The sequence below is a fragment of the Physella acuta genome, unplaced genomic scaffold (genome assembly GCF_028476545.2).
Source record: "Physella acuta isolate Inbredline_101_S28 unplaced genomic scaffold, ASM2847654v3 ptg000916l, whole genome shotgun sequence".
Classification (NCBI taxonomy): domain Eukaryota; kingdom Metazoa; phylum Mollusca; class Gastropoda; family Physidae; genus Physella; species Physella acuta.
The window spans coordinates 40,001-61,752 of record NW_026732433.1 but is presented as its reverse complement, the minus strand read 5'-3'; the positions used below and the strand labels follow the sequence as shown (position 1 = coordinate 61,752).

At 35.1% G+C, this 21,752-nt stretch overlaps 1 protein-coding gene across 7 annotated transcripts in view; it reads right to left on the bottom strand.

The window, feature by feature from the left end:
- Nucleotides 1-1,099: 1,099 nt before the first annotated feature.
- Nucleotides 1,100-21,752, bottom strand: part of LOC131953293 (uncharacterized) — a 49,617-nt gene continuing 28,964 nt past the window's right edge. For 4 of the 7 annotated variants that reach the window (XM_059316421.1, XM_059316420.1, XM_059316419.1 and 1 more), the window contains 20 exons: nucleotides 13,775-13,982; nucleotides 12,799-13,015; nucleotides 11,890-12,010; nucleotides 11,265-11,433; nucleotides 10,907-11,053; nucleotides 10,455-10,689; nucleotides 10,167-10,263; nucleotides 9,769-9,928; nucleotides 9,367-9,500; nucleotides 9,073-9,187; nucleotides 8,684-8,905; nucleotides 8,324-8,414; nucleotides 7,875-8,021; nucleotides 7,548-7,706; nucleotides 7,005-7,160; nucleotides 5,583-5,706; nucleotides 4,830-5,127; nucleotides 4,042-4,427; nucleotides 3,716-3,795; nucleotides 1,100-3,471 (listed from right to left, as the gene is read on the bottom strand). In XM_059316421.1, coding sequence (XP_059172404.1) covers nucleotides 1,688-3,471; nucleotides 3,716-3,795; nucleotides 4,042-4,427; nucleotides 4,830-5,127; nucleotides 5,583-5,706; nucleotides 7,005-7,160; nucleotides 7,548-7,706; nucleotides 7,875-8,021; nucleotides 8,324-8,414; nucleotides 8,684-8,905; nucleotides 9,073-9,187; nucleotides 9,367-9,500; nucleotides 9,769-9,928; nucleotides 10,167-10,263; nucleotides 10,455-10,689; nucleotides 10,907-11,053; nucleotides 11,265-11,433; nucleotides 11,890-12,010; nucleotides 12,799-13,015; nucleotides 13,775-13,982 — 5,050 coding nt within the window. In that variant the 3' untranslated portion in view covers nucleotides 1,100-1,687. Of the gene's footprint in view, nucleotides 3,472-3,715; nucleotides 3,796-4,041; nucleotides 4,428-4,829; nucleotides 5,128-5,582; nucleotides 5,707-7,004; nucleotides 7,161-7,547; nucleotides 7,707-7,874; nucleotides 8,022-8,323; nucleotides 8,415-8,683; nucleotides 8,906-9,072; nucleotides 9,188-9,366; nucleotides 9,501-9,768; nucleotides 9,929-10,166; nucleotides 10,264-10,454; nucleotides 10,690-10,906; nucleotides 11,054-11,264; nucleotides 11,434-11,889; nucleotides 12,011-12,798; nucleotides 13,016-13,774; nucleotides 13,983-16,236; nucleotides 16,545-21,752 lie in introns of those variants that run through there. The other 3 variants (XM_059316424.1, XM_059316423.1, XM_059316425.1) reach the window with 3 other exon arrangements.

Below are 21,752 nucleotides of genomic sequence, written 5' to 3'. Positions count from 1 at the left end.
ACAGTCATAATCTACTCTGTAATCTATTTCTATAACTTGACAAAATTTTTTATATACAGTCATAATCTACTCTGTAATCTATTTCTATAACTTGACAAAAAAATGTATATAGTCATAATCTACTCTGTAATCTATTTCTATAACTTGACAGAACTTTATACAAAATTGAATATGATTCAAGGTAAGTCTACATTTTTAGAAGAATCTTTACTTACTTATGTGAAAGGGTAGATATGTAACCTTAGTACATCAGAAACATAAGAAGAAAGTGTAGGAAAATGTCTATATAAAACGCTTCTTAACTAATAATAGATATCAAATATACAATTTGTATGATGCATTAAATAAATCAACATTTCTCAAGAAGGATTTTTCAACAGCACTCATTAAAAAAATTAATTACAACGTACAAGAAATTAATGGAATTCTCATAAATAAAAACATCATCAAAGATGATTTGCAAAATAAAAAAAATAAAATTGGTATTTCATCATGTGATAGTATTATTAGTAAAATAAATTAAAATATATGAAAGTTTCTCGACAATTAATTTCTGCTGTTTGATAGGTTTGAAAAATGAAAATCTGTTAATTAACTTTAAAAGTTATAAAAGCCTTCATTCCTTGATAAAGCTCTGTTTATTAACATTAGGGCTGACAGTAAAGCTACCCTTTTGAACCTGGCAGTCCATGGGGCACATAAGATAGAGTTCACCCATTCCCTTGACATGAGCATACAACAGGACAATGGTACAGATAAATGAAAATAAAACAATATTTACAATTGTTTCCAACAATTTGATTTAAATTAATTTGATTTCACTCAAAGCAGCCATTGACTAGATCTGTAAAATATAATTGTCTTCAGTAACCAAAACAAGCCATCATCTGTTAAGGTAATTTAGTTTTTATACATAAACATAAACACAAATATTTCAAAACATATTAACAGTTGTGAATAAGCAAACAATCTGTACAACAGTATGTTAATTACATATTGCAAATCAACAAAATTTCTTTAATTACCAGCTCAAATTTTGGCTAACTTGAGTTATTATTGACAGTTTAATGAACATATGATTTACATCTCCTTTTTGGATAAAACTATTTTTAGTATCATTTTTACAAGTCAGTGAATTATATCATTATTATAAACTTTTTTACAATGCAGTCAAATTAGCAAACAAAAAGAGCCTAGCTTAGAAATAAACTAATTAATAGAAACTTATGATAAATTTATTCAAGTATGGTATTTTTGGAAAATAAAACAACATGCGTCGTTAGCATCTAATCAGGCTGTACTTTGTTGTGAGTACTAAAATATAGCCTTTGATTTTTTATCAAAACTAGTTGAAATTGTAAAATACAAGATTCAGCTTGTAAATACAATTATAATTTTGTCACTTTTCATTTTAAATTGCATTGATGTAATATCAGTAAAAGATACACTAGCTATGTTTGATACTGACTGAATTTAGTTTGAAAATTTAACAAAATACTTCAATGAAAGACAAAACATATTTTATAATTAACTTAAACAACTTTACATAAGAAATCCATGAAAACTACAGGATTCCAGATTGCATGTTGTTTTGCTATTTGAGTTAAACAAACAAACAAAATAAATAATATTTTATTTTCTTGGAATCAAATAGAAAAACCTCTTTTTTCTCTAAAAGATGCCTCAATCATTCATCGCTATTTAAAAAGTCAAACTGGAAACTGTTTAAGCTTTTTGGAATGGGAAAGGGACTTGGAATGGATGCGTCATCAGACTGCAAAGGCTGGTCCAAGTCAGTTAGGCCCAAGTCAGCCTCAGCGCTTGTTTCTTCAAAAGACAAAAAGCTTCTTACGGAGTCCCCCAGGGCAACAGCATCAAAGCTTGTTCCTACCACGGTCAGAGTGGCCATCTGTGAGTCCCCATGATCAGACTGTGCTGGCATCAAAGTTGAAAGGTTTGATTCAGTCGACTCCTGAAACCTATCAAAGTTTTTAAACTGCTGATTGTGTATAAATTTTGAAATGTTTGGTTCGGTAGTTTCATCAAACCCATAAAAGTTATTGGTTGAATCATCCGGCGACGCTTCGTCGGATGTTCGTCTGAAGTGGCTCTGTGAGTCACTGAGTGACTCCTCACTTGAGCTTTCACTATAAGCAATGATGGATGACCTATGGTGTGGCTTAAAACTACTTTGCTGGTTATCGTCAAAGGACACGGAGCGACGATGACTCCCCCGCAATGAATTTTCTAACGAGTCTGGACCCAGTCTGGCGCTATCTGAGAAAAGTGAGTTGATTCTCTCAGTACTTCTGCTGCCCTTCAGGCTGCTCTTTAATATGATGCTACCACTGAAGGCTTGGTAACCTGTATTGGATGAGGAAAAGTCAGCATATGTTTCCTGACTGAGGGGTTTTGTGTCATCTTCACAGCTTGGGTAAGTTATCAAAGGTGGTCTTCTGCATACACCATTAGCTACTGGTTCATTGGTTATATGTGTTGGTCTTCTGCATGCACCATTAGCTACTGGTTCATTAGTTATATGTGCTGATCTTTTACTTGAGCCATTAGCTATGTTGTCCATAACTGATTTGTTAGATTTAGTACTAACGGCAAGTTCTTCATGTATTTTCTCAAAATGTTTTTGACCGGCATACTGAGGTTGTATGTTCTGGTTTTGTAGACCGGAGCGTCTGGCTGGCATTGATGCTCCAATTCTAGAAGTCAGGGACTCTCTATTTGTGGGGCCTGGCTTCCGTTTCATGGTCGGACTATGCCAGGACTCTGAAACTTTATCATCCTCGTGGAAGAAGGAGTTCCGTTGCTTTTCAATTGAAGGCACCAGGCAAGGCAAGCTCTCAGCTGGCATAAGCCTACCATGAAAAGCCTCAGCAAAATGGTCAGGATGACTGGTATTTCTGCTGCTTCTCGGCATGGTTCTGGCTAAGGGGGTCGCCAAGGTCAAACACTCTGTTCTACTAAACAGCTTGGGAACATCCAGGTTGTCATTGTCAGAGTTGTTGCTTCTGATTCTGGGTACGGTTAGGGTTATTTCCTGCAAGCTAAAACGCCTTAGTTTGCTGGGGGTTGCTTTGGAGGGAGCGGAACCATTTGGTAAAGACACACTCTTTAACACAACATTGGTACCTTCTTCCACAGGAGTTACACCCAGAGTCTGACTTACTTCTGTCGTACTATTTCTCCTCTCATTGCGTTTCCTAAAAAAATCAAAAACTGATCTTTTCTGGGATTTCCCCTTTTTCCCAGGCAGCGTCAGGTTGGCGTGTATTTCAGGAGCACTTTGACGCCTGCCCCTGTTGGCAGTGGGAGGGGGCGTGGTGTCCTGGGCAGACCCATCATCCAAGGAAGCTGAAGTGGGCATTGTGGTTGTGCTCTGTCGTCTGCGCTGATCGTTTTTTCTAGGAGGTCTTTGAGGAGCTGACTGGTCAGTTCTGGGATTTTGCCTTTTGTAATCTTTAAAACATCATACAGGTCAGTAACCAACACATGGCTTTATATGTTGTGGTTAAGTTAACTTAGTGCAATGAGAAATCTTTACTTGTACATACAATTTTAAAATTTATAAAAACCGCTAGAAAAGATATTTTTTAAATCCAAAAATAAAACATACACCAGACTGACACTGTACACTTTAATTAACAGACGCAATGGTCTTACTGAAGTTTTAACTAAATGAATAGGATAAAAACTGACTAACCGTTTCTGTGAATTGGGGCAAATCTTCCTCCCCTGGGCAGGAGGGTCAGTGCTGGGTCCATATTTATTTGACTCAAGCAACTGTAAACAAAAACAACAGCATAAATTAAATTCAACTCAAGAGAACAATTGAGTATTTACATTTAAATATTAAAGTTTTTGTCTTTGTACAAGACTGTGTAATTTAATTTCAAAATTTTAATTGAAATTTAATATAAAATACAATAGGCCCAGAAGACCTTACACTCAATAGGCCCAGGAACTGAACTAGACTGCTAACCACTGGCCATTAAAGAATAATATTGAGGAAAATATTTATTAATTTACCTCCTGATGGATGGGATAGACATGCAGATAGTTCCTCTCTCCAACAAAATTGTATTTCGCAAAACATTGCAGACAGGCTCAGAAGGTTGTAAATCGTAGATGAGGGTATCACTCAACATATTCTTGGGGTGGCACTTGGCTATGTAATCCTTCAAAATCCACGACTTCTGCTCCTTAAATGGTGGGAACAATGGATAAAGTAGTTCCCACAGCAGCAGGCCAAAAGCGTAGATGTCGTCTGTTTGTTCGTACACGTTCCCTGACAGGACGTTAGGAGACAGGTAGATGCAGGAGCCAGTCTTGACCAAACTCGTGTCCCTGGGGAACCTGGCCTCACGCGGCTTGCACATCTGGCACAGCTTGACTGTCCCAGTTGACCTTTCCACCTGGAAGGTCATTTTAACACATAAGTAATCATGACGTAAATTAACAAGATAATTTGGATAAAGTGGTTTAAATATCTGGGTAGGCCTAGTGTTTGTCATAAGTCATGAGCAGCCCACCCATGCTTGATAAGTTCATTACATGTCATGGTGATGGATAAACTCTAATTCATTTAAACAGATGACAGATTACATGTTGTTTACTTGCTATGAAAAATGCTAGGACTCTTTAGCCTCATCATTAGCCTATATTTAGATCTCACTAATTCTGTCTTTTTGATTATCAGATCACTTCATCGTTTAATTTAGTTCTTAAGTTTAGTTTCAGTAGATTTTATTTTTAAATTTTTTTACTATAAAAATCATGGAACAAATCCAGGATATGAAACAAAACATGGGGCTTACCATGACAGTATCAAGATTCAGCTCCATATGAACCAGCTTTTCATTGTGAATGTATTCCAAAGCTGACAACAAGGAATGTACGAAGTCTGGTATGAACGCGTTCAGTCTGATGATCTTACTGGTAGTATAGACTCGTGCTGATATCAAGTCACCATTGAAGATAAAGGCTGAAATCTTTTGCGTGAACTGGTCAGAAATACTTTGAGGTTTTGCTTTCCCGAAAGTTGCGCCTCCTTGCTCGCATGTTTTAATGCGAGTCATTCCGAAAAATTGGGCAATGTTTGGCGCATCTAAACACCTGTTGAAGAATTTTTAAATAATTGAAAACTTTGAAATTTTGCAAAATTATTAAATAGGTTTCTAGTCCTTGAAACCTTTAGGAATTTAAATTTTAGTAAAACAGATTATTTTACACATTTGTGATCTGAAATTTTTAACACACAAAATGCTGAACAGTAAAAAAAAATTAAAATTAGGCCTATTTATAAGAAGACACCCACAACTCGATTTTATAATTATCAGCCAAAAACATTTTATATGAAGATTCATATTAGCAGTTTCAAAATTACTTTAGTTTCAAGCAAAGAAGATGTCAACTAAAAATACTTCATCTAAGTAGATATGACAGGTACAGGTTGGTGTGTTGAGAGAGGGATTTCATTGAATTGGGCCAGATAAAAATAGTAAGTTGCCCACAATTCTAAATTCAAGTTCCCATCTGAGCTTTACAATGTCACTAACCAAATCAATTACCTGAGAGATGCAATCTCAGAGAAAAACATGCGGTCATCCATGTCGTAGGTGTAAGTCTTGATGAGAACTCTCTTTTTTTCATTATCTGCTGTGATTGTGGCCAGTTGCATTCTTCCCCATAAACCTGAAGGGAAGAAAAAAAAATTACTTTACTCAAACAAGCAGGCCCTATTTACAGTTTAATTAAAATATTTAAGAAATAAAAAAATATTAGAATTGTAAATAAAATAACTTCTTTCAACAATGTATCTATTACAGTAAAATCATATAGCTTTGATAGGGTTAGTGAAAAACTTTGCTCAAACCTACAAAAAAATAAACCCATTTAAGAAAATTTATTTTAAGCCAAGTGTCTACAAACACCCAAGAATAGTAAACTTATTTGTCTGACCAACAAACCTTCCATTTATTTTAAGATCTAAATACAATTTTAAAAATCATTTTTTGTTGCTTCCTAAATGTGTTTAGAATTTCCTAAACTTTGTAATGCAAAAATGAGAACAAAAATGTTTCTACTCTAAACAAACTTTAATCTGATATATTTCAGATTTATTTTCAATTGTGTGAAAATAACTTTTTTAGGCAGTTCATTAAAAACTTTAAAAAAAATAAAAAAATAAAAGTAAAGTGTGTTTACAGGCTAATAAAATACTATGGTAATATGCAATTAGTAATAATGTTAATATTATCTACTTAAATCCACACACCAGAAATTATATATCAGTGAGTTGTAAGTAAAGTTGATTATAAAATTATAATAAATGTTAAGAAAATGGTTATAGTGTCTTGCAACTATTAATAACACAATATTAAAGAGAGTGCTTATTTTCTTTAGTAACTTTATCTAGAGAGAGTTATGTAAACAAACAGAAATACGGCAGACAATAAGAAAATAACTACTTGAGTAATACAAGTATTAATACTATAAAATCAATTTGTTTTCTCAGCAGTAAGATGCAGCAATACATAGAGGTGGTGAAAGAGAAAAAGTAGTTATAAAGAGAGAATGTTTACATATTAGTTGATTAGATATTGACAGGTAGAAAAGTTTATTATAAAATTACATTTTTAAAATTTTTAATGAGAGCTGATTGCAAATCAAAGATATACCAGTGCGGCTATTAAGCTACATCTGTTTTTTGCATGTTAAAAAGATTCACATGGTGTTAATTTTGAATTATAAAGTTGTTTAGTAATATATTTGTGAATTTTAAAACTACTTACATCTAGCAACTCCTTTAAGTTACCAAAAAATAAAGAGAAACAATTGCTTAGTTTAAATTAAATAAAAATTATTACTTTCCTTTTAAAACAACTGTATGCTTACGTAGATTCTAAAATAAAGGAAAGATTTACTAACAATTTTCCGTATAGTATATAAAAAGTAAAGATCTAGGGAAGCATTAATTAAGCCAAGCTTACTTCGAACTTTACGATGTTTACTGCCACTACCCTGGAAGCCGGAGTCGTCATTTGGTTTGACAGAGACTGAGATGTCAGACGGGAAGTGAACGGAATGAGTGTCGCTGAAGTCCACAGCATCAGCATTGATGTCTTCCATGTACAGTGATCCAAAGCCTGCCAAAGAGTGTAACATTATTTTAAAGGCTACCATATTTCAAAATTATTCAAAGCGCAAACAAATATTAATAAAGAAATGTCCGGTCAGTCAATCAGGCAGACTAAATTAAGCAGATGTGCAGTATTGTAATAACAAACGTGGCAGCTACTTATTGGAGAAGGTTTTGCTCAAGTACACCATTAGTCATAGTTCAGTCTTAGTAGTTTTTATGTTGAGGTGAATATCCACTCCCTACAGTTTTTTACTGTAAAATATAACTACTGCTCTTACACCAATTTAGTTAGATTTAAAAGCACTTCATCTAGTTTTATTATTTACATTATTTATTCCTGCAATTGTTAAAACAAAACCATGAAAATTAATAATTCAAACAATAAACCTACCTTTAATAAGATCTCTACTTGGCTCAAGTTCTTCCATGACATTCTTCAGCATTTCCTTGTCTTTCTGGAATGTTTCCCTGTGTTCTCTGATCTCTTCCATCAATGTTTTGTTCACCTCAATAAATTTTGGAATGCTGCTGGTTCCATGCTTGACACATTCTGGAAAGTTTTAAAGAAGAATTTATTATAAATTTAAACATTTTGGTATGTTGTTTTAAAAATTTTTGAACTGCGGGCTACATATAAGTTATATTTATTTATTAGTAGGAAGATTTTAAAAAGAATAACAAGAAATAATTGAAAAAGTAAAATGCAAACAAAACTTACTCTGCATCCACTCAGTGTACCCATCAGATAATTGTTTTATCATTTCCGGATCCTGGCGCATCTTAGTTGCCCATTTTCTAATTCTTTCATCAACATATCTTTTAGGCTCAATTCTCCCATGGAATTTTATTTTATTCTTTATCATACCTTAAAATAAACAAATCATGTAAATATTTACTTGATATTCATAACTTACAAATTCAAACCTAATTACTTTGCATATTAGATTAAGAAAGATATCAATTTATTTCTCCAATAAAATAGTACCCAACATCTATGTATCTATATTTATTATAAGTAGGTTTTAGAGTTAATTTATTGTCTGTTGTTGAAAGATGCAAAAAAACATAATTTATAACTTTTATAATTATATAGGAGAGAGCCATGTAGGTTGATCAGTAAAGGGTTAACGTGTCAGTAGCAAGATATATCGATCTTGTTTTACTTACTGAGGAGATTTTGACGCACTGCTTGTTTTCCATCAAGAGAGCTCTTGTGTCTGACACCACTTTGTTTTCTTTTTGTCAACATAGACTTGATCTAAAAATACATTTATTTTATTACTTAGCCTATATGGGTTTTGCCAAAAACATGCAACATTAAGACATTAGTTAAACCATTAGGATTAATAATATAATTAATGAATGCTTGAATTATAATAAAATGAAGAGATAAGAATTTCAGCTTAATTTTTCAAATAATCTTTTAAAAAATATTCTACAAGGGATAGTTTTTAAAGGTAAAATAATTAGTAGGTTAATTCCCTTTTTTCTTTGATATGCGAGATAATAGTTTTCTTTTAAACCTACTTTCTGTTCCATTTTTGCTGGATCAACTGAAATTTCATTAAACTCTGAAACAGAAGAGTTATCTGAAGATATTGAAGCCAGGGAAATCATTGATGCACTCAGATCATGATGTTCCATATAAGAATTCCTGCTTCTTGACAGTGAAGTCTGACGGTTCCCATTCACCAACTCATCTTTAATTTGTTTTATCTGACTTTTAAACAGGCCAAGGTGGTCTTGAATCTAAACAGTTGCAATTAAAATAAGTATTTAATTTAATCAAACAACAGTATTTTTTAGAATTAAATATATTTCTGATGTAGATTTCTAATTATTACTTATATTTCTAATTTTGAACATTATATCAAATAGCTTTGATTGAAATGTTTTATGGTGACTTGTTAACTTACAGCTCTTAGAAGGTCCGTCTCAGCAGACGCCACTCTTCCACTTTCATTTATAACTCTGTCTACATACTTCAGCAAGTTGCGCACAACCATTTCATCTAGATTCTTTCTATTTTGCCTACAGTTAAGATAAAAATACTTTGCATTAAAACCAATGTACCAGTATAAACGTAAAATAGTTTAAAAACTTCTTTAGAATATAATTCATTTTAATGAAAGAGCAACATATCTTATGAATCCAGCTAAAATTAAAGTATGAAGCTGTAGTAATTTAAGATATGTTTTGAAAATTCTTACGCAGATGTTAGGTATTCCACTTGCTGAGCTTCATTAATCAGTTCAGCATAACCATCAACTTTAGTGACATCATCAAATTCTAAAATGTGGCCTATATGCTTGTTGATTCTGGTAATTTCATCTTCAAGAAATTCCTAAAAGATAAAAATAAATGATTGATTAACAGATGTGTAAATTCGAATCGTGTGGGGTGTTTTTTTCACATCTTTCCTTGAATCAGTAAGTACGCCTGGTAAATGGCACTCATTTATGAAAAAATTGTAATTACATCCTTTTTGAATACACAACAAAAAATTGACTAATTAAATCAGCTGTATATATTAAATATTTTTTAGAAACCATTTTGCTATCTAGAAACCGGAAAGTCATTTTTATTCTATGGTATAAAACAAGACAACTTACATGTAGATGGACAGATTTCTCTTTTGATGCAACCATCAGCCTCTCCTGTTTCAGTGCAACATTCTGGAAATAGCTTTCCAGTTCCTCATTGCTATGTATGCAGTGAGTGATCATGGCCTTGAGGTTTTTAGATGCAGGTTGTAGGATGTATTTTAGCCAGCTGCCAGGAGATATACAACATTAGCCTTAATTTCAGTTTTATATACAACCTTAGTTTAGTTTTAACACAGTACAACTGGAAATAAAGTTATACATTTTAAAGTAATTCCATTATTTAAATAACACTACATTTTGCACAATTTTGAATAGTGTTAAATGCAGCAATGTTTAATCAAATTTCAATAATCAGCCATTTAATGCATCTAGTTTAAGTTAATTTGTATTGGCTGTCTACGTACAGATATTGGTACTTGATTGCATTTTGCCCGGCTCTGTTAAAAAGACCTTTCAACCCCTTGAGAAGTTCATAGTAACTGTCTGTTATATATTCTGGATCTGTGTTAAAATTTTAAATGAATATTTCATTAATGTTAGCAATCATGAAAAAAATCTTCAAAACATATAATGAATATTTAAATTTTGATACAGATTCTAGATCTAAATTCTAGATGTGTGTTGTACGAATATTGAGAAGCGTGTTATGAAAAGCCAATTTTAGATTTGACTAAGAAATAATTAAAACTTACCAACTGGCAAATGCTTCAAAGTGCTTTTAGTTGAGAAGAAATAAGTCTGTGATGGATCAAAACCTGGCCAAACATCCTCCAGTTTTTGGAGGGCGTGGCGTTTAACTTTCTCTTTTTGATCATCGTCAATGTTGTCCCAACGGTGGCATACAAACATGGCCGCCTTTGGGTCAAAATATTCTCTCATTTTATCTGTCTGGTACCTTTCTTTAATTGCCCTCAGAAAACTTAGAAGCTGGAAAAATAAAAGCATGTATGTAATGTTTATATTATTGTTTTGAGTTTATATTTAGCTCAATGTAACAAGCCCGCCGGTTGGTTGAGGCCACGCTTGGGGCTCGTCCTGCTAGGGATTCAAAATATTAAATATAATAAATAATTAGGGTCGACTCGAAATATTGTCCGCCTAATTAATTATCTACAATGAGCTACAGCAATAATTAGATACGTACTCTGTCATCCTGGACACCTCCAGCATTGTCGGACTTGATTATGTAAATAAATGCCGAGGCGTGAGTGGATTTGACATATGACATCGTGATGTCATCCATATGTTCATCCTCGCCTATTCCTGGTGTATCAACCAAGGTGACGCCACTCTGAAGTATAAACATTAAAAACTTGAAATAATTTCTTCTTTAATTTTTATGTAACAATCTTTGACAAATAAACTTATTTTAATTTTAAAACACATTAAAGTTAAAGTTATTCGGTTGTCTTTTCTAAATTAAGAGTTTTAATTATAAGCAAACTTAAAAGCTGTAAGAAATATAGATCTATGAGAATACGTTCAGCGCGAGCTTAACTAACCTTGAGAATTTCAGCGGGCATGCGCAGAGTGACCTCCTTGATGACCGACCCGAGAGTTCGCTCCGTCACTCCCTCAACAACCGCTTTGCTCTTCAGTAGTCTTTGAGCATCTTCGAGTGTATAGCAAGTGTATTTTTCAACTTGGCCTTTGTAGTCCAGGGTTTCAACACTGTTACCATTAGAGAACCAGGTTAGTAAATTAAAAACAGTGTAGACTTATTTAAGATGTTTATTTGGATCTACACACATTGATTTATAAAATTACTATCTTTCAATAGGTTACGCGTGAATTAATAAAGACGAAATGAATAATTATAACTTAATCAAAAAATTATTTGCTAGTTTTTAAACAATTTCCAACTTTTCCCTTCATTCATGCTCGACCATGTCACAATTTTCAAGTGATAAAACACATGCGGGTTGTTGTTTTTTTTTTCGTGAAATTTTAAAATGGCTCTAAGATTATTATTTTTTTCTGGATGGATAACATAACCATCACGATAATAAGATACGTTTTTTCTTGATGTATCATGTTATATATTATAAGATAAGTTTTCCTTAATGTATCAAATAAAATGCAAGATAATAAGATCAACTGTGTCTATATTTCTGTAAATCACCTCACCTGTATGATTCAGCATACACAATCTTACAGATGGAATACGTGCAGTGAAGAACATCTGTGGGGAGGATATCGACCCCCAACAGAAGGTTCAGGAAGCTACTTTTCCCACCGTTTGTCTCACCTGAAAAAAACCAACAGATGCGTGTACGGGCAGTCTTTGTGATGGACAAGTGCTCAAAAACAAACTAAAATAATTTAATTGTTAAAATTAAGACGTAAAACTACACTTTGAACAAAAATTAACAATCGTTTCAGACACTAGATCTACATATTTTCGGACAAATGTTGTATTTAAATATCCGCAGTGTTTCTTCCAGACATTTTTCTCCAGGGGGGGGGTGGTTGGTCTACATTTTCCAGAGGGGCGGACACTAGTAAAAGTATATGTTTACAATATAAAATTAAACTCGTTCGGGTTAATTTAAGTTACGTCAATCGTGATTGTTAGCTAACGAAAAATAATATTTAGGTAGTTTCCCTTTTATCTCTTGTAATAAGAAAGAAAATGGCAATTTCTATCCATTCCTTTTATTTTGGGTGTTGACCTACCACCGATGACTTTTTCTATGGATGAAGGTGGAGAAAGTTGGCAGTGGCGTTACAAGGTAGGGTGTCACCCGGGGCAGACCACACCCAGTGTTTCTTCCAGACTTTTTTTCTCCGGGGGGGGGGGGGGGGGGACGGTCAACATTTTCCGGGGGGGGGGGGGCGGGCACTGGTAAAAGTATATATTTTCTATGTAAATTCCATTTAGTTCGGGGGGGGGGGGTAGACTTTCTTGTCCCCCCCCCCCCCCCCCCCCGAAGAGATGCCTGCAAGAAACTCTGACCACACCTCCGCCCAACCATTTGACGCTAATGGAAACTGGGGAAATCTCAAGTTAACAGCTTGAGATGACGGGGACATTACCTGCGACAATGACGAGACTGTTCCTCTCCCGTAAGAGCGCGGCTCTGGTGGTCAGCTCATCCGTGAGCAGGGGCTGGGTCAGGTGACCCTCCTTCTGCAGGATCTCAGACAAAGACTCTGTGGGGATCTTGGAGAAAATGGCCTTGACCGAGCAGAAGAGGTCGCGGAGGGCGTCGACTTTGGTCTTGGTCTCGCTGTGCACTGCGGTGAAGAAATGCTGTAGAAGGAAGTAGAGGATGTTAGCTACAGCAGGCGTGTTCTACAGGGGTAGGCAAAGAGGGAGGTATATTTTATTTAACAGTGTTACCTCATGCATGTTCTAATAGGGTACACAAAAATGGAGGTTTATTTGAAACAGTGGGGTTCTATTGATACGAGCGAATTGTGATCCGGGACCGCGTGCGGATCTTTGAATAAATAATTTGCTTTTTTTTCTCGTTAAGTTTAGAAATATTCTATAGAAATGATTAACGAAATGCAGATGTACAATTTTGTTTTAACTACATAGAATGCCATATTAATATAAATTTCATTGGAGCTGCTAAAATATTTTTTTAGTTTTTATGATACTCCTGAAATAATTTATAGTGTAGTGTAAACAGATTACAACGTAATTTTTTTTTTAAGGTGCCAATGGTGATTCTTGCTGCACTATAATGATTAAAGGAAAACAAACTTCCCTTTTCGATCCTGACGGTCCACGAGGCAAGAGAAGTAGAGTTCACCTGTTTCTACGACCTCGACATATGAAGGGATTGTGCGCCCTGCCGCCTTTACCTTCCCTAACGTGTATTAGCTACCCACCATATCTAGGTGTAATTGACATTCTACTGACTTGAACCTGGTTTCGAACTCGAGACACGAGGGCTAGCGGTCTAGTTCTACCGCTAGGCCACGCCGTTGCACTAGAATGATCTACGAATAAAACATTGACTGCTAGATAGATTGTAACAGCCAGTACAACTGTGAGACTTACATCACATTCCTTCTTGTAGCTACATCCCATCTGCTTCCTCTTGAGGAGGATCAGCCGCTGGCGGATGTCGTCGATCTCGCTGAGGTTCGAATCCTCTCGGATTTCCGCGAAGTTGCCCGACCACTCGACCAGCTGAAACATGTCAGCCTTCTGAATGTTCTCAATAGATGGCAGCTCCATTCCTTCTTGTTCTAGTGGAGTCGTAGACCTGCAGACACAGGTTCATTGGATGGTTAGGTGGACCTTTAAACATAAGTTTATTGGATGGTTAGGTGGACCTTTAAACATAAGTTTATTTGGTGGTTAGGTGGACCTTTAAACATAAGTTTATTGGATGGTTAGGTGGACCTTTAAACATAAGTTTATTGGATGGTTAGGTGGACCTTTAAACATAAGTTTATTGGATGGTTAGGTGGACCTTTAAACATAAGTTTATTGGATGGTTAGGTGGACCTTTAAACATAAGTTTATTTGGTGGTTAGGTGGACCTTTAAACATAAGTTTATTGGATGGTTAGGTGGACCTTTAAACATAAGTTTATTGGATGGTTAGGTGGACCTTTAAACATAAGTTTATTGGATGGTTAGGTGGACCTTTAAACATAAGTTTATTGGATGGTTAGGTGGACCTTTAAACATAAGTTTATTGGATGGTTAGGTGGACCTTTAAACATAAGTTTATTTGGTGGTTAGGTGGACCTTTAAACATAAGTTTATTTGGATGGTTAGGTGGACCTTTAAATATAAGTTTATTGGGTGGTTAGGTGGACCTTTAAATATAAGTTTATTGGATGGTTACGTGGACCTTTAAACATAAGTTTATTGGGTGGTTAGGTGGACCTTTAAATATAAGTTTATTGGATGGTTAGGTGGACCTTTAAAGAAGTTTATTTGATGGTTAGGTGGACCTTGAAACATGTTTATATGGTGGTTAGGTGGACCTTTAACATAAGTTTATTTGGTGGTTAGGTGGACCTTTAAAGAAGTTTATGGGATGATTAGGTGGAATTTAAAGAAGTTTATATGATGGTTAGGTGAACCTTTAAATATAAGTTTATTGGATGGTTAGGTGGACCTTTAGATATAAGTTTATTGGATTTTTAGGTGGATCTTTAAACATCTTAATGGGGTGGTTAGGTGGACCTTTAAACATGTTTATAGGATGGTTAGGTGGAGCTTTAAACATGTTTATTGGTTGGTAAGGTTGATGGTAGAGAGGGCTAACACTTTTTACTGTAAACGTAAACTACAGAAACACAGCCTGAATATTTATTATTATTAAAAACAGAGCGCCCCCCCCCATATATATACAAACACACACATACAGACACTGACTCAAAACTGAATCCATCTATAATGTCTGACAAAGAAATACTTTTACTTAAAAGACATTGTGTCCACTTCATTCTTCAATATATTATTATCTAGTTTATAATAATAAATATTCTGTCCACTCCATAATAAAATCTAGTTTATAGAAATAAATATTTTGTCCACTTTTATACATGAAGTCGATCCAATTATTTTCTAGTCGGATGTTGTCCGAATTTTCATTTGATTTACCAGACGTTAGGAGAGTGGAGAAGAAAAAGGGAGCTAACAAAACAAGTTTTAAAAAGTACATAATAAGAGCTGTTGAAGTTTAGACTTATTTAAATTTTACTACCGTGTTTACTATGGGAATACATTGTACAGTTTTTATGTGACTGATATAAAATTTAAACTAGCCCTGAACGTCTGCTATCTCTAGGAATGGGCCTCTACGGCTGAGAATTTTTTAAAATGTTGCACACATATTTGGCAAGAATGGTTAAGTTAAAAAGTAGATTAGATTAAAGACAATTATTTTTTTTTAAATCGTAGCTTGTAAGGCAGGAATGTATTGTGTTTATTGTTGTTGTTGTTGTTGTTGTTATTGTTTTTCTTTTGTTCTGCTAGAGATTACGGCAGAAGCCGTTATTGTTCTCTTTTAAAATGTGCACAGCGGGAAAATCCAGTAGAGTTATTATGGTTTTAAATCCTACGGTATGAGTAACAATAGAAATTGCAGTTGAATGTTCGATCGTGGGAAATAACAAAATTGGCCCAGCCATTGAATTAATTTATCGTCTTGCTTACTGCCGTTTAGGCATAAATAAAAGCTTCGTGATTTATGGGGGGAAATTGCAAGAAGAATAAATTTTAAAAGAAGGGGGACTGTAAGGCCACTGGGTGGGTCTACATATAATCTACAAGTTATAAAAATAATCAAGTCTCGGAACTTTATGAAGCAGTATAGTACCCTTTTAACATTGATATCTAAATCTAACTTTATATGATCATTTATTTTTAATTTAAAAATTTAAAAAAATTTACCGGAAAAATATTAAATGTTCTAATTATTAAAACCTTTAAAATTCAATTGTATGTAAACAAATTATTAAATTTAAATACGTTGCAATAATTACATTAAAATCAACTCACCGGTCATTGATTAAAAATGGATTGAGAATAAAAGTAAATCCTTCGCTGTTCGATATACTGTTATCTTGAACATGTATCTAACATGTCAAAACTAAACACATAAGTCCTAATATAATCACAGTGTAAGTCCCTAAACAGGCGCCGGTATCCTACTTGCTCTTGAATAAAATCTAGAGTTAGCTGCGTCTGATCGATGGTGTTATCCCCCCCTGAAATGTCTACCTTGTGTGTCCGAGCAAGGAACGTCGAGCTTAATAAAAAGATTCACGAATCCTGGAGGTAATGTTGTGTTACCTGTGGGTGACCTCATGCTTGTTACACCTGAACGCTTCACGGCGACAAATCGGGGAGGGGTGGGGGCATACAGTTTTACAACAGTCGGTGGGGAAAAAAGGGGGTGGGTGTCGTTGCTTACGATGTAGTTAGATAAGGATATTATTAGTAGGAGAGATATAAATAGCCGAGGTTCGGTATATTACGGAACTGATTAGCCGTGCGTTGATTGGCTGGCGGGTGGTAGGTCATGGAAAGACAGACTTCCTGGTGGTGAAGGAATGAAAGACCTCGTTGTTGGCGGGTTAATTAATGAACTGTATCATTTTATAATTAGCTTCTTAGAGGGCTGTCGTTGTAGTGAGTTGCGGTAATATTGTAGTACGTGAATTGTTTCACATATTCAATTCAAATAAAAATGTTATGTCTTTTTGAAATCACATTTTGATAGGAAAGGAGCACTTTAATAAAATATACCCAGTTATTTGATGTTGTTATATATGTTTTCTTGTATAATTTCATTAATGTCAAAGTCATTGAAACAAGTGTTATTTTTTCTGTTTCTTGTTTTTTTTTTAAACGTAATTATTGAAAGATTTCCTCCTCAACAATTGAGGAGTACGTGCCTGCATGCTATGCACCGTATAGGGCTTGGCTCCGATTTTAGCCTGAGCCTGCTTTTCTTTCTAGGTTTGCTTCCTTAGTCTGCTCATTCAAGAAAAATCGATATATATATATATATATATATATATATATATATATATATATATATATATATATATATATATATATATATATATATATATATATATATATACATATATATATATATATATATATATATATATATATATATATATATATATATATATATATATACATATATATATATATATATATATATATATATATATATATATATATATATATATATATATATATATATATATATGTATATATGAGATTTTTTTGTCAAATTTGATAATCAAATGTATTTCCAGCTACCATGTTTTAAGAGACGTACACTTTGTAGAGTTAAAATTTCAGTTTTGGGTTACACACCCGGTGTTCCGAGAAGATCAAATGTTTGTGTGTGTTTGTCGGGTGGGGGGGGGGTTGAGGGTAATTATCACAGCATGACCTATGTATGGCGTGTGATCATGAACAGCTAAGTAATTCATAAGCCACGATCATGCAGTACAGGCATGTTGCAACTTGCTAAAAAAATCACCAGAATACAGTGGCGTTTTATGGGGGGGGGGGTGTTATGAGGGGGGGGGGATGGGTTAGCATTGAAATCGAGTTTTACAACTACACTATGCTTGGGTTATCGGAATTATTTCTCTTTTATAACAGATAAGATAGATGCCCAGTTACATATTAAGAGCGACGGCATCTGATAACTCATCGACTACTGAAACCGCAGCGGCCATGTCTGTATTGAATGTTTTAACAGGAAACGTCGGCGTATAGGCGGTTCGTGAGTCTAGTTTAATCTTCTATCTCAGCCCCCGGGGGGGGGGGGGATAAAGAGAAGGATGAGAGTTTTCAGTTAAGTAGTGTAAGGAGGTAGTCGGCGGGGCGACGACGTTCAGTGGGAGGGTGGGGTACGGGCGGGACTTTTTTTCCCCGCGGCCTGATGGTTCCAGAATGTTGTGTGAATCAAGTGGGAAGGGGGGGGGGGCTGGAGGCGGGGACGACAAACACGCCGCTCGCCACTCGAACCTTCTAGAAAAATCTTGAGCGAATCAAGGATCCGAGCACTTGTATCTGTCATCTCTATCCTGGCCTTTCAGTAGTCCCGAGAGAATACAAACAGCCTCATTTAACCCCGATAATTGCCTTGTTGATACACTTGCCACAAGTGCTTATGGAGATGTATTTCAACAGTTTTTTTCCCACATTTTAGGCGTAATCGAAAGTTTGAAAAGGATTTCCTAGAAATTCAATATTCAATGCAAGTCGTAGTGAATGAAAAAATTTAGCTTGGAATTTCAGCTTTAGGTTAAAAATAGATTTCTTGACTTTTAAACAATGACGAGACTAGAATAGTCGTTTACAGACCGGATTAGGGTTATTGTTAGGTTTGGGTTTTTTAAAATTCTTTTATTTAAAAATGTGGGAATGACACATCGACAAGCATCGGTAGTTTTTACCTGATGTAATTACCTGGTTTAATAAAGAAGTAGGTGCATTTCTTAAAGTTAAGTAAGTTTTCAGGAAGATAGATTTAGTCGAGTTCATCTGTTTCTGCCACTTCGACATTGTCATCATCTTTTCCCTTTTGTGCCTAAGACACATGGATCCACCACAGATAGCTCCCCCCCCCCCCCACGTTTGTAAGTCTCCGGCAATTTTCCTGGCAGTCCCCCATTCTTCTTCTTCTTCTTCTTCTTCGTTCTTAATTTTTAGTGTTGAAGGTAACGAGCCTTATCTGCCATAGGGTTTGAACTCGAGACTTTTTTCGAATTTATCAACCATGAGCTTTGCCGACTCGACTATGCTTCCATCACAATTAAGGATTACGTGTCAACTGGTTATGCGCCATTGAGGCCATTGACTCCGATTTCAGCCTGCTTTTCTTTTTGGATTTGCTTCCATAGCCTTTGTCCAACCAAGAACAAACTACAAGGCAGCAGTTGTTTGATTTTGGAGTTGTCTCTCCTAGAAGAGTGGCTGTCCCCAGCTAACGAGCCCCCCCAGATAGCTGCCCCCACGTTTGTAAGTCTCCGGCAATTGTCCTGGCAGTCCCCCATGACAGTCCTGCCTCTGCCAGCTGCTTCACGGAAGTTCGCCTCCACATCTCCATGGCCGTCACTGTTCTCTTTCTCCTTGTGGCGTCCAATTTAGCGCCATTCCTGCGATTGATTCTGCTCTCGTGTTTCGATACACGGAGCTGTAATCAGGTACCCGTCTAAGCTCGGTGGACTCAGGGATTTCATAGTAAATAAAGTCAGGGATCCGAACTCGAGACTTTATGGCTAGAGGCCGCGTGCTCTATCACAGGACCACGTCGTCCCTTAATAGATGCTTTTAAGTAGCACTGGTATAGAGCTGGTAAGTAGGTCACCAACCAGTTCTACGACTCAATAAAACCTGCATGAGCCATAGAACTACTTATTGACCTACTTACCAGCCCTATAGCAACGTATTCAAAGTAGACTCGCCCCAATTTCCTTGTACTCACAATATATGTATATATATATATATATATATATATATATATATATATATATATATATATATATATATATATATATATATGCTTAGAACACTTACTTACAGCTGTAATTATTGCCACTATGATAAGACAAACATTTGTAACATGTCGCCATTGACGTAGTTTGAGGCTTAAAAATTCTCATAATTAGTTTGAACACGAGACTCTCTCTTGTATAAAATTTTTATCAGCTGAGAACTAAAATAGTGCAGATAAGAGACTTCACTTCCTGCTCGTTGTATAACTGATGAGTGTCGCATACAGATGAAACCTATTTATCATTGATCTTCTTAGATATGCTATATCGATAACCGATAATCAGTCATTATTGTCATTGGTTGGTTGGTTAATCAATGTTGAAAAGCAGGAATTTTTGACTTATGGGCACTGTAAACTCGTGATCGACAGTAATTGTAGGTGAGGGCAGGGTTGAAAACTAGGGTTGGATCAAACATTGTTGGGTTGGAGATGGTTGAAACGGGTTGTACCAACCATTGTTGGGTATGATAGGGTTGAAAAGGAGGTTCGGATCAGCCATTGTTGGTGACGATAGGGTTAAAAACTAGGGTTAGATCAACCAGGTGTGTGCGATACTTATGTGACTACTAAAGATTGGCATGTTGGCCAGTTTGAAAACCTGGGTCAGTTGGTCACTTGCTAGTGGACACGACATACATCGAGGTCATACACACATTAAAGACTGTAAACATTTCAAAATTACTGCAATATGGCCGTCTGTCACTGTCGTATAAATAAATGAATATATATATATATAATATATATATATATACATATATATATATATATATATAATATATATATATATATATATATATATATATATACATATATATATATATATAGCTCGACAGCTGTAACAATAACATGTCTGATTTGCAGACAATAGACAACAACAAATGTAAGAATTATAGCATTAAAAAACCGGTTTTTCGGATATTTTGTTTCCTTTTGTGTGTTGGGCGATCTAACGAACATATAGGAGCTTGTTCCATATACAGTCTTTTCAATCAATAATGTACATAACATTTTTTTTAAAGCAGATTATGTCAAGTAGGTGTAAGGATTATATGTCTAAAGCGACATAGTGTTTTTTGAATACGTAGCAAAAATTACAGAATAACTTTTGACAAGAAGCAAGTATGGAGCGGCATGGTAGGGTGGTAGAGCACACGACTGCTAACTTGTAAATCTCAAGTTGGCATTCCGGGTTCGAGTCCGTATAAGGTCCCTGAGTCTACCCAGCTCTAAAGAATACCTGACTAAATTTATTAAAATTAAAGCCCGCTGAGTAAAATGCTGACCACGTTTTCCCTGCTTATGCCGAGTGTCCCATGGACTCGAATGAGTTGTTTTACAACTAGAATTTGTTATAAAATTATTTTATGACAGGATATATTTAAAAAGTATGAAATTGTAACGACTGATAAAAACCCCATTTAAAATAGATCTGCTGCTGAAAAAGTTATATTTAGGTAAAAACGAAGTCTTGATTTCAAGCAACAAGAACCATAATTTGTCCAAGAACGAGAACTCTATCAACATCAACTAATGATAGTAGTTGTGCAGATGTCTTCCTTGTGACATTGACATATTAATTTTTAAATTTGCCTTCTCAAATAGTCCTAGTTTAAACACTAATCTAACAGGTAGTCAATCCTAGTCACATACTCTCCAGAGTTGGGACACAAACAAGACACCACGACCCACCAAACACAGTCAGATAAGCGACAAGAGCACTCCATAGTGTGTCACTTGATGTGCTGCCCTACAGGGTACACACCTTACACAGCCAACTCGAGATAAACCATGTTGTGTGCTATGTTTCGCCCTAACTAAATCCAACTTTTTTTAAAAAGCATGTCTCTCTGTTGTGTGTTATGTTAAAGCATGTTTGTCCATTAAAGTCAATATTTTAAAGTAAGTTTAATATGTAAACATAAGATAAATCATGAACTTTTTCTGGATCTGACTTAGTACCCACACTCAATATATATATATATAT